At 33.8% G+C, this 12,346-nt stretch overlaps 1 protein-coding gene across 3 annotated transcripts in view; it reads left to right on the top strand.

Moving 5' to 3' along the window:
- STYX (serine/threonine/tyrosine interacting protein) overlaps window positions 1–11,685 on the top strand; it is a 34,804-nt gene extending 23,119 nt beyond the window's left edge. For all 3 annotated transcript variants that reach the window (XM_074365524.1, XM_074365523.1, XM_074365525.1), the window contains 2 exons: window positions 5,630–5,723; window positions 8,050–11,685. In XM_074365524.1, coding sequence (XP_074221625.1) covers window positions 5,630–5,723; window positions 8,050–8,123 — 168 coding nt within the window. In that variant the 3' untranslated portion in view covers window positions 8,124–11,685. The remainder of the gene's footprint in view (window positions 1–5,629; window positions 5,724–8,049) is intronic.
- Window positions 11,686–12,346: the final 661 nt, after the last annotated feature.

Here is a 12,346-nt window from a genome sequence, read left to right as displayed (position 1 = left end):
AGTGTTCTCATTTGTAAAATGGAGGCTTGCTTTCTTTTTATATACTCTAGAACAATGTAAATTAGATTGGAGTTATCTGCTTCTTAATGTTTTGGTTATATATGATACCTGTGAAATCATCAGACCTTGATTTCTTAATTCAGTTATTCATTATTTCATTCATATAGTTTGAGAGTGGACCAGTTCTTAGACAGCTTTCTTTATTTGATAGGTTAAGTCTGATTTGTATATACTCTTCAGGACACTGGATGGTTTCATAACCTCCTATAAAATCATTCATTTTATAAGATTTGACATAGATTTGAGGAAAATAATGTCTTGTGTTCTTTTAATATCTTCTGATTCTGTGACTATTTTTCCATTCTTTTTTCTAATTTTGTATATCTTTGCTTTTTCCCTTGATAAGGTTAGTTTATATAATTTTTCTATTTTTGAATTTCTGCTTGCTTTGTGCTTTCCTTAGCTTTTGTTGTTTTTGCTGCTTCTGTTATTTCGTGAATTTCTTGAGTTGAAAGCTTAGTTCTTCATTCTTTCAAGAATTCAAGACTATGAATTATCCTCTGAGCATTGCTTTAGCCATATCCTACAGATTCTGCTATGCAGTATTTTTTTTTATTTTTATAACTTGATATTCTTTGATTTCATTTAACATTTTGAGTTTTTTAAAAAACTGTAAAGGTGATGGGATTTATTTTCTAATGTTTTCTTTGTGGCCTACCTAATATACAACTGTTATTATGACTACTTTTTGTGCATTTGGAAAGAAGATGTATTTATTCTTTGTTTTTGGGGCATAAAGTTCAATATACAGTCATCCCTCAGTATCCATGGGGGATTGGTTCCAGGACCCACTGTGGGTTCCAAATGCAAGGATGCTCAAGTTCATTATATAAAATGGCATAATACAGTCAGCCCTCTGTATTTGTGGGTTCTGCATCTGTGCATACAGAGGGCTGATTGTACTTGTCCACTTGATCTGACTTGGGCTGAGAGAGGTGAATTGAAATGCTTTTACTATATTATGTTTGTTTATTTTTTTCTTTATTTCCTCTAGTTTCTTTGCCAATTTTGGTGCTGTATTATATGGTACATAAAATTCAAGTTAGATCTTCATTGTAGTTATATACTTTATTATTTCTCCATTCAATTGTTTTACCTTGACATTAACCTTGTTTAATATTAATATTATGATACTTACTATTTTGTTTGTTTGCATTTGCCTTGTGAGTTTCTTCATTTCATTTTTTTCCACCTTTCTAAATCACTTTCTTTTAGATGCATGTCCTGTTACGGCCTATGGCTGAATTTTGCTATTTGATTTGTTACCAACATTTTTCTTTAATAGGTGAATTTATCCACTTTCGTGTTCTAAAAATGACATATACTTTTGTGTATCATTTTGTTTCATGTCATGCTTTCTGTTTTAAATACATCTTTTTTTAAACTTTTCATTATAAAATTCTTGAATTTTTTGGTATGTTTGTATTCTTTTGATAAGTTTTAAGTTTATAAATTGTTTTTAGATCTAATGGGCACAATTATAACTTTATAGTATATATATATATGTTTCTTGAGTTATCACATTTAAATAACTGTCAGTTGATTTGCTCTATAAAAGATAAAAATTTATATACCTCTGCTTCTTCCCCCCACCCCACTACCTGTTTTGTTGTTACGACTCTTAGTTCTTCTGAAAGCCACCTCTTATACCTTTAAAAATATTTATATAGTGTACCTCTTGGGACTTCGCAGTTTTAAATAGCATTGACCAATACAGGATCATCTACTTAAACTACGTTCTGTTATTTGTCCTGTCACCTCCTTTTTCAAAAAGATTATACTTTTTCTACATTGTTACAGATTATAATATATACATTCTGTCCTATAACCATATTTTCTAGTTGTTTATCCTTAGTTCTGGATTTAAATAGGATTCTAGTTTCTTAATTCAACTCCTGGAGTTTGTCTTTGAGCATATTTTAAAGAAGAGTTCTTGAACACTATTCCCTAAATCCTGGTATGTTGGAAAGTATTTTTCTGTTGCTCTTTTGTTTGAATGACAGTTGGCTAGATATAAAATTTTTGTTTAATGCTTTTTCCCTTATAGGCCTGTACACAGACCTGACATTGAATATTGCTCCAAAGAAGTCTGAGGGGAGCCTAATTAAAAAAAAATTTCCCCCTTAGAAGACATGATTGGGAGGAAGAAGTGTTGTCTGGATCAGAAGGGATGGTTTATCAGGATACATCTTATTGATTGCTCTGTATCAGTTTTTTTCTGAATCATAGTGTGCTCTTACCACTTATAGATTCAAGCCTTCCCTTATTTCAGAAAATTTTCTTCCATTATGTATTTGGCTTTTGTTTTGTTCTGTTTCATTTGCCTTTTTTTCCCTCCCAGAGACATAGTTTATGTTGGTTCCCTTTGTCTTCTGTATCTGCCATTTTCTCTGTAATTATTTCCTATCTTGTTCTTTTCTCTTTCTTTTTATTTGATTTTTCAGGGCTTTTCTTCCCTTTTCCATGCTTTGTTTCAGCAAACATTTTTTTGAACTGGTCTAGGCAGTCGCAGTAAAGCAGAGAACAAAAGAGACGAATCTCTGACCTCATGAAACTTACTCTAATGAGAGAATTAGACAATAAACAAAGTAAGATATAGTAGGTCAGGTGGTAATGGGTCACAGAGAAAAGTAAGGGAGAGAGGTGCAACGTGAATTGCATTTTTAAAAGGTGATCAGGAAAGGCCTTATTGAAGAAGTGATATTTGAGCAAAGACCTGGAGAAATTAAGAGAACAAGCTATGCTGATATTTGGGGGAAAGCATTCTAGGTAGAGGGAATACAGGCAAGTGCCTTGAGATGGAAGTGTGCATAATATTTTCAAGGAAGTGTAAGATCAGTGTGGCTGCAACAGAGTAAACAAGTGGAATATAGTAGGAGATTAGAACTGAGAGGAAAGGGGCCACATGTGTAGGCTTTTATAGGCCATTGTAAGTAAGGTCTTTGGCTTCTATTTTAAGTGAAGGAGTAACTTCAGATCATCTGGCTGTTGTGTTGAATATAATATACTGTGTACATACTGTAGGGGTTGTTGGGCTAAGGGGTGAAGCAGATACATGAGTTAGGAGGCTATTACAGTGGTGGAGTTTAAAGAGAATATTGGTTTGGACCAAAGTGGTAGCAGGAGAAGAGGTGAAAAAACATCAGATTCCGGATTTATTTGACAGTATAGCTAACAGGATTTGCTGATGGATTGGATGTAGAGATCAGGATCAATCTAAGCATTTTAGCCTGAACTGCTACTTACTTGTACTTGAAGAGGAACTGCTACTTACTTGTATGGGAGAAAACTGTGTGAAGTTTCATTTTTTGTTTTTTAATAGAGGTACTGGGGGTTGAATCCAGGACCTTGTACCGGCTAAGCATGCACTCTACTACTGAGCTATATCCTCGCCCAGGCCCCCAACTGCATGAAGTTTGGAAGGGAATAAGATCGAGTCGATTTTGGTCATGTTAAGATTAAGAGAGCTTTTAGACAATGTGCAGGTATACATATAAGCCCGGAGTTCATAAGAAAGAACCGTCTATCTAGGGTTTATCAGTATATAGATGCTATTGAAAGCCCTGAAACTGGGTGAGATCACTAGAGAAGTGAGTGTGGATAGAGAAAGATTTCAGAAACAGAACCTTAATGCACTCTCAACATGTAATGGTTGGGGAGATGAGGAATAAGCAGGAGACTAAAAAGAGTGACCAATGAGATAGGAAGAAAATCAGGATGGTCTGGTGTTTGGGAAGTCAAGTGAAGGTGTTCGAAGGGTAGGGAATGAGCCTCTGTTTCAAAAGCTGGTAATAGGTTAAATAAGATAAGAGCTGAGAATTGACATTAGATTAGGAATGTGAAGTCACTGGTGCCCTTGAGAAACAGTTTTTTGTGAAAGGGGAAGGATAAGCATAATTGCTCAGATTTCAAGGGAAAATGGAGAGAGGAATGTGAATGTAAGAGTAGGTAATTCCAGGAATTATACTTAGGAGAAAACAGAAATGAAACAGTAGCTGGAGGGGAAACTAGGATTAAGAGGGGGGTTGTTTTCTAAAATGGTAGGAAATGGCATATTTGTGTGCTGTTTGGAACAATCCAGGAGAAAAGGGTAGGTGATAATGTGCCAGAATTGCACAGTATGGTCTATTTTCTTTGTTGATTCTGTTATATTCATTATTTCTGTAGGGCTTCTGTCCTCTCTTCCAGTTTTTTGTTGGGCTCTAATAGTTGTTATATCATCTCTTTCATTGTCATGTTTATTCCATGAGTCCTTTTATCTCTTCTTTGAACTTATTTCAGAAATGCCATATTCTCATTGATTTCATGGAGAACTATTACTAATTTTTACCTGCTTCATGGGGTAATTTTTATGCAGTATTCTTTATATGACTTTTGGTTATCACATCGCCCCATCCCCCACCCCCCGCAAATGTCTTTACATAAGATCTACTTTGGTTCCTTTTGGATTATTGGCCACCTTTGAACTGGAGATATTCTTCCTAGATCAGCTGTATTTGCCCAACAGGAAAGTGGGAAAGGGCCCAGAGGAGTGGTTGGGAAAGGTAGGCAGCTTAAATTTTCCCAGCTGTCTTGGGAGACTTTCTCATTAACACTTTTCTTGGTGCTGACTCTCTCTACTCAGTGAGTGGAGAGTGTGGATGTTCACATTTTCCTTAATATGCCCTGCCTCCTCCCACAGCCCACACATACTTCCTGACTTTATCATTCTATGCAAAGGCTTCTTAGGTTGGTCTTAGGTCTGCCACCTTTTTTGGAGAACTCTGAACTGTACTGACTCTGCCTGATATCTGCAGTTAGGCATCTTCTGTGCATATCTTAGTCTGGTTCCGTTTTTTAAAAAAATGTTATTGTGAAATATAATATACATATAGAAAAATGCATAAAGTATAAATAAACATCCATGTAACTACCACCCAGGTCAAGAAACTGAACCTTTGCCAGGATCCCAAAAGCCCTCTTGATGAGCCTTCCTAATCACAATTCTCTTTCTATTCATTCTTCTCATATTCGGGGGTATGGATGTTTCCTAGTTTCATCAAATAAGGAGTTCTCCATTGCTTGTTTCCAGAAAGGGGAGAGGGACATAAATGCTTATATTACTCCATCTGTAACTGGAAGTAGAGGATTATTGATTTTAAGGAGTTAGGATTAAATATAAACTTGAATCCATTAAATGCCTTATAGTAATCTGATTTTTAAAATATTTTATCTTATTCTTATAATCATTTTATGAGATTGCCATTTGGGATTTTTAGGGTATGTGTGTGTTTTAAAGGATGAAGTCAGAGATCATATAGCTTATGCCCCAGTGGCAGAGAACACATACTGACTGGTAGTTCAGTGTGTGATACCCTAGTGTAAGCTATTGGCTTGATTTATAGGCTCATTGGTAAATGTAAAGTTATGAGATGGGAATTTTAAGCCTGCATTTCTCTTACAGCAATATGGCATCAGATTTTTCAGTATAAACTAACAATACCAGTAACATACACATTAATCACTTTTTAAATGTTTTGGGTATCCAAGAATTTAAATGAATATTAAAGTTAGTTAAAATCTTTTTTAGGAATATGAAGCCATCTATTTAGCAAAATTAACAATACAGATGATGTCGCCACTTCAGATAGAAAGGTCGTTATCTGTTCATTCTGGTACCACAGGTAAGGATTTTTTCTTTTTGGAGAAAGTTGAGAAAGATGATGGGTAGAAGAGAAGGGTAGAAGAGAAGGGTAGAAGAGAAGAAACATCTTTTGCTCATTACAGATTACATTGAGCAATTTAAATTGTTTAGGAAACTTTCGGTGGAGTATTGAATTAAAATAATTTCAATTTTTAATTTTATAATTAAATGTATATGATACTGAGCTTCTGTGTATACATACTGTACCTAGTTAATTAGAATATGCTGGTTGGAAGATCAGAATTCTACTTCACTGAGTTTTAAATCTTTAAGTAGTATAAAAATTTGTTACAAAAATTAAAATAATAAGAGGGGTCTGGAGATGAGGTCCTATAAATACACTTGGTGATCTTATTAAAAATAAAAGGTGGTTAATAAATGAAAGCAAGGTGACTAATGTAAGCTACCTCAGTTTTTCTCTTGCCATAAATAATTGAGTCCTTTCTCCCTTCCCTGTTTCAGAGTGCCCCCTCTCCCATTTTCAAAGTTAATGATCCAAGCATGCTCAAAAACCTTTCAGCATATACCTTGCTTCTCTAAGACCTTGTTACTCTTATTTGTCCCCTTTCTTTTTATTGGAGCATTCATGGAATTCATTTATTTATGGTTTTTCTCTCTCAGAGTTCCTTTCAGTCTTATTTGAACCAACAGCCTTTTAAGAGAGGAAGAACGGTTACATAACTAGTTAGTGTTGGACCTGGAAGTTAAACACTGGTGATCTGACCACAAGTCCAGTACTACATTGCGTTTCCTTAGTGATAATACTATATATTCTTCCCTCAGGCTCAACTTCCTAGTTGTCATTGACTCTGCTCTACTTTGCAACTTCTGTCTAATCATTTTCCAAAATGGGAGGGTCTGTTTTCTCGATACCTAAAATTCCTTTCCTCTTTCAGAGTACATTTAATCTCGGTCTAGTTCAGATCCATGTTGGCTTCCTATCCAAACTCTTATTATTTCATCTGTTCTGTACATTGTGGCCAGGCTTATTTTCATGAAAGATAGTTCTAATAATGCTATTTTTCCTGTATAAAAGCCTTTATTGGCTTAATTCCTACTGAAGAAAACACATAAAACATCACAGGTAGTAATTAAAGGCCCTTCTGATCTGTATTTGTATCTCTCATAATACCTCTATATGTGCACTCCAGAAAACTGAACTACTAATGGTTTCCTGTGTGTCTTCTATTCTCTACCTAGAAAGCATCACATTCAGTCTGTCTGTCCTTAAAAACTTGGTTCAGATGTCATCTCCTCAAGAAAACACGATGATTAACGTATTCTTCCTCCAGTCTGTAGTTACTGGGAACATCCATAGAGCTTTATCTGTACCTTCTCACTTTCTGCCTTGCATTAGGTACCTGTGTCTTTTTACCTCCCTTAGTAGAACGCAGGTGCAGCACTTCATCTGAAACTGTTAACAGCCGCTGTACTTAGGCTTCGGCTAGCATGTTTTCTTATTTATTCCATTGGTACTATATGTCTTTCCTTATTTTATTAATCTTACAGTGAAACTTTAGTTTCCTGCTGGAATCTTCTGTCTGTATTAACATTATTACCATGATTTAGCACAACCTTTAGGGCATAAGTTTAATAAGGTCATGCCATTGTTAGGCAGATAACACAGCCAAACCCTTTACCTGTTTAACTGCTCTCTCATTTTCCTCCATTGAGACTCAAATTTCTTGATTATAACTATTAGGTATATAGGGATAGCTTTGATTCTATGTGGGAAGTTCCTGTACTAGCAGACTCTGATATGAAGAGTAGATAGAAGAAAATCCCTTCTTTATCTGCTACATGCTTTCCTTTCTCCCATCTCTAGACTTGTTGGTAATAAAATCAGTTTCAGTGGGAAAATATTTTTGACAGCATCTGTGGAAGCAAGAAGATAATTACATCTATGAAATAAAATTGTACAAATATAATTTCATAAATTTTATGTCCTAAGTTACATGATTATGGTGCCTAAAAAACATGAACTTGGTAACCAAACATTTATGTACCCATTATCCCTTTTAAAATTCTACTTTCAAACGATTTAAAAAATTTATGTTTATTATATGCAATACCTAAGACATACTTAATTCTTAAGAGGAAGCTGTCATAAAGATAAAAAGTTATTTGGGTAATTTATAACAAAAGAATTTATGAAAGTTTACTAAAAATTAAGTCATGGAATTTTTATACTGCATATATATATGGTAACGCTTCCTGAAAAATGAAGCTTTTGCTAACTGTAACATTCTAATGAATGAGTTTATTTATGTTCCCATTATATGTTATGTTCATGCAATAACTTTTAGGCAGTTTGAAGAGAACACATGAAGAAGAAGATGATTTTGGAAACATGCAAGTGGCGACTGCGCAGAATGGCTGACTCAAGAGCTACGTTATAGAGGATGTGAATTTCTATTTGGGAAGGAGAAAATACTAGAGACAGTAATAATGTAAAATGGTAAAAACACAACTAGTTTCTTTTCAGTTATATGTTGCTTCCAGACGTGTTTCTCTGCAACTTGTTGAGCAACATTTTAAGAGGTTGGACTTCTGCAACAGATGGCACTGATGGTTTTACTCCTTTTTTTTTTTTTTTTTTTAATTCTTTACAGTTTTATTATAAACCAAGAATTTTGGACTTGCAAAGAGGTATTATTGCAATAATGCACTTTTCATACTTGAAATTTATTTGTATGATATAATGTTATTACTTTAAACAAAATGCAAGTTAGGGGGGATTTGTTTATAAAATCTAGGTGATTTATAACAAAAGAATTTCCTAACATTTGCTAAAAATTCACTTTGTGTTCTACATATTTAAAAATAATTTTACAGTTCAGTTTTATGATGGAGCCTCTTACAGAAACATTAACAAAGGCAGGGATCTGCCACATTTCTTTTTTAGTATAATTCAATAGCTTAATTACCTTTTATTTTTTTTAAACTTCTTGATCCCTTATTAATAATCTTTAAATCATGACATTAGCCAACTATCCTTACTTTAACATGATCCAAGTATTGCTTCCTTTCCTGTTACCTTCCTAATTTTATTCTACAGAAAAAAAGTTTAATGAACAAAGGAAGGTATTTTGCTTTATAATACCAGATGCTCAAAAACAAGGAGTTTTAAACTTTCAAGTGACTTTCCTTTAATATTCTTAAAAGCCAAATGTTGTGTTTGTTCATTTCAGAGTTATGTAGACTGTTTTTTCTTTGTCCAAAATGGTTCTAAATAGTAAATATAATAAACCAATGTAGCACTATTTTTTTCTAAACAAAGCCCAAAAAAGAAAAGTGCCTTGCCTCATTAGAAAAAATTTTAAAAAATAAATAAATCCTCATGACCTCTAAATTAGTATGTAGAACAGTGGTAAGTTTTGAACATCTTCCTGCAATTTCTGTTTTTTTGTTTTTTTTTTTAAAACATAAATTAGCTCAAACTGAAAGTCTTTAAGGCTTGAAGAAACCTTAGTAAAACTATTTGGAATATGGAACATTTACTCCATTTTATACTGTCTTAATGATTCTGTCAGTTTGTTCTGACTTAGATGCTTTTCTTTGAGGATGCAGTTATTGGAGAAAATGATTATGGAAGAGTTTGGTGTATTAAAAATTAGTATTGTAATCAATACAATGTAATCTTTACACTGAGTTAATCCAAATTTCCCCCCATAATTTGCATTAGAGTCACTTTATGGATCCTAGGTTCTCCATGTTTTTATTTATACATATAAAAACTGTTCTAAGAAGAACTTTTGCTATTTTAAGAATGATGTTGGGGAGGAGAGGAGTGTTTTGAACTTTTTATAGTTGATGACTTAGGGTAGCACAAACAAAACTTCTTTGTATCTTACTTTTTCTCAGTCCTCTCTGGAGGTGCTCTACTGATGGGAATGTTTTCCATACATTCCCTTAGTACCAATAGGTACTATGCAAGGTAACCTATTACACCAAGTTACCTACTTTGCTTTCCTCCCTTAGATGTAATAATACAGTGTAAGCTTTTTTAATCCAGCAAAGCAGGAGAGTGGAAGTGAATCAAAATTGCTTTATTGTTGATTCCTGTTGACCCAGGTGGTATTCCTTTTCTGATTTCCCTTCCCTTCTACTGTTTTACCACCCTGACAACAGCATATTGTTAATCCCACGTGGTCTCGTATTCTGTTGTGTGATTAGGTCGTTGGGTGTGGTGGTCTAGTATAGTCAAGATTTGCATTGAGTGCTCTGAAATTCCAGTTGGTAAAGTGCCAGATAACACAGCTTTCCTGTATATAGATCACTATTGGGTAGATCAGCAAAGTCTCTTTTGCAGTCTCTTAAGCTTTGATGCTTCATTCAGCAAAAATTGCTTAAAAGGATCTTCATACTAGTACATTTAGGTCTTAAAAATGAGGCAGTTAAGATTTTTTTTAAATTAATTTCTTAAATACACATATCCTCTCCAGTAGTCTGGCCATGAATACAAGTTTGGTTATTTATTTATTTATAGCTGGTAATTTTCCGCTTTTTCTAACCACTATAACTTTTATGTTGTCACTGAAGTGCCTGCCCAGCACTGTATAGTAAAGACTGTCTCTCACAAACACTAGAAAAAGGGATTGTCATCTTCTTGAGTACTAATTAGTATGGACAAAATGTTTATTCTTTTTTCATATAAGAACACTGCAAGTTTGTTTTATCTTGGGTCCATTCTTCTACCTAATGTTGAGCTAGTTCTTCTGGTAGCTCTTCCTATTCTTCTTTTGGGCTCTATTTCCATAATTCCTTTATTTCCACTGTTGTTTTGTGATAGTTAACCAATCATGATTTGTTTTCTAGAATATTCAAATAATGTATGTGTGATGTAGCACCCAATTTTAAACATTAAATATTAATCTGGGCACAGAATTTAAAATGGCATCACATCAAAATACAGAAAAACTATTGTCCATTTTGAATGAAACATAAATATTGAAAATATTCAGATTGGAATGGCAATATTTTAACTCTCTAATTTTATTTCATTGGTTTGTGTTAATTTCTTATAAATATTTAAACAGCACTTATTTGTATCTATGTTGGAAAGGTTAAACCGTGATAGCTTTTGCTACCAACTCTCAACCACTTAACTTTCTGAGTAGAATATTTGTTTTGGGAGGATTTTGTGCTTCATCTGAGTTTAGAAGTAATGTCATAAAATGTTAAGCATGTCCTTTTAAAGAAAATATAAGGTTTCTAATTGTCTTATTACCATGGTAATTCAAGTGACCTAGAAGTATTTAACTGCAATCTTGAATTATAAAGTTGGGATGCAAATATAGAGATATGTATCAAAATCTCAACTTGATGTAAAGTAAATGAGCAGTTACCTGGCGGACTTTTTTTTCCAAATAACTGTTTAACCATAATTTCATAACAAACTTAGCTTCATTTCAATATTTATTTTGTCCATTCATCAGTGCTCCAAAAAGGAAATGATAGGAAATAGCTGAAAGTTACTAAAAGGTTTTTTTTTTTTTTTTTATTGATTAGAAAAATAAGTTTCTAGGGTCTTTGAATGCTGGATTTTTTTTGTCTTACCCATCCATGGCAGCTAAAAAAAATCACTCAAAATATTCAGGTTTACATGTTAGCTCTCTCATAGGGAGTTGCCATACCTCACAATTCAAAGTGTATTCTATAGATCAGTAACATTATACTGACATGTAATTGCAATTTACTATGCAGCAAAAATGATTCAAGAAGAAAAACAACCTACAGTGTCTATTTACCTTTGTATAGGCAACTGCTTAAGTTACTCTGCTTTTAACATTTGTACTTGGATAAAATGCTTATGTATGTATAGGAATGTCACAGTGCAAATGCTGCTAGCTCAGGCACAAAGTATTAAAATTATTTTGTGAAGATTGGTGGTTGTATTAAAACTGTTGTGCCATTATACCTCAAAAAGATTGAAAAGTTCATTTATACTGCTTATGCCTCAGAACTTCTTTATTTAGCTTGTCTTCCAGGTAAAAGTATCCCAGTTTTATTCCCACACAGCTTAAGGAGGATAAATGAACACTGGATATTGTGAAGCACTGAAGAGTGTTCTCTAAAATGTGGTCACACACATAAAAATGGTCAGTAGATAGAAGGCCTAAGTTTCAGCTCAAGTGTATTTTTAATGATTAGTTGAAAAGTTTGGAGTTGAAAGTAAGGGAATTTGTGTCTGAAGGAAAGGGCAGACCATCCATAGAACAGCTTTCAGCTTATTAAAAAATGCTTCTTGCTTTTAGTATTTCCCATTGTTACCTACCTGCACACTATACTATTCTTCATCAAATCTAAGATGCCATCATTACCATCATGGCACCATTATTTTAGATCCCAATAAAAGGCAAAAAAATACTGCTGAGTAAACTATGACAAGCCATTGGTCATAAAATGCATCCAGTGTAAAAATAAAATGTGCATCTTAGAGTCAGTGAAATACAAATACATAAAATGTATGGGGGGGAGCTCAGTGGCAGAGCACGTGCTTAGCATGCACAAGGTCATAGGTTCGATCCCCAGTACCTCCATTAAATAAAAACAAAAGTAATAATAAGTGAGCCTAATTACCTCCCCCTCCAAAAAATGGAG

This window comes from Camelus bactrianus, chromosome 6 (genome assembly GCF_048773025.1).
Source record: "Camelus bactrianus isolate YW-2024 breed Bactrian camel chromosome 6, ASM4877302v1, whole genome shotgun sequence".
Lineage (NCBI taxonomy): Eukaryota > Metazoa > Chordata > Mammalia > Artiodactyla > Camelidae > Camelus > Camelus bactrianus.
This window is presented reverse-complemented; position numbering and strand designations above follow the sequence as displayed.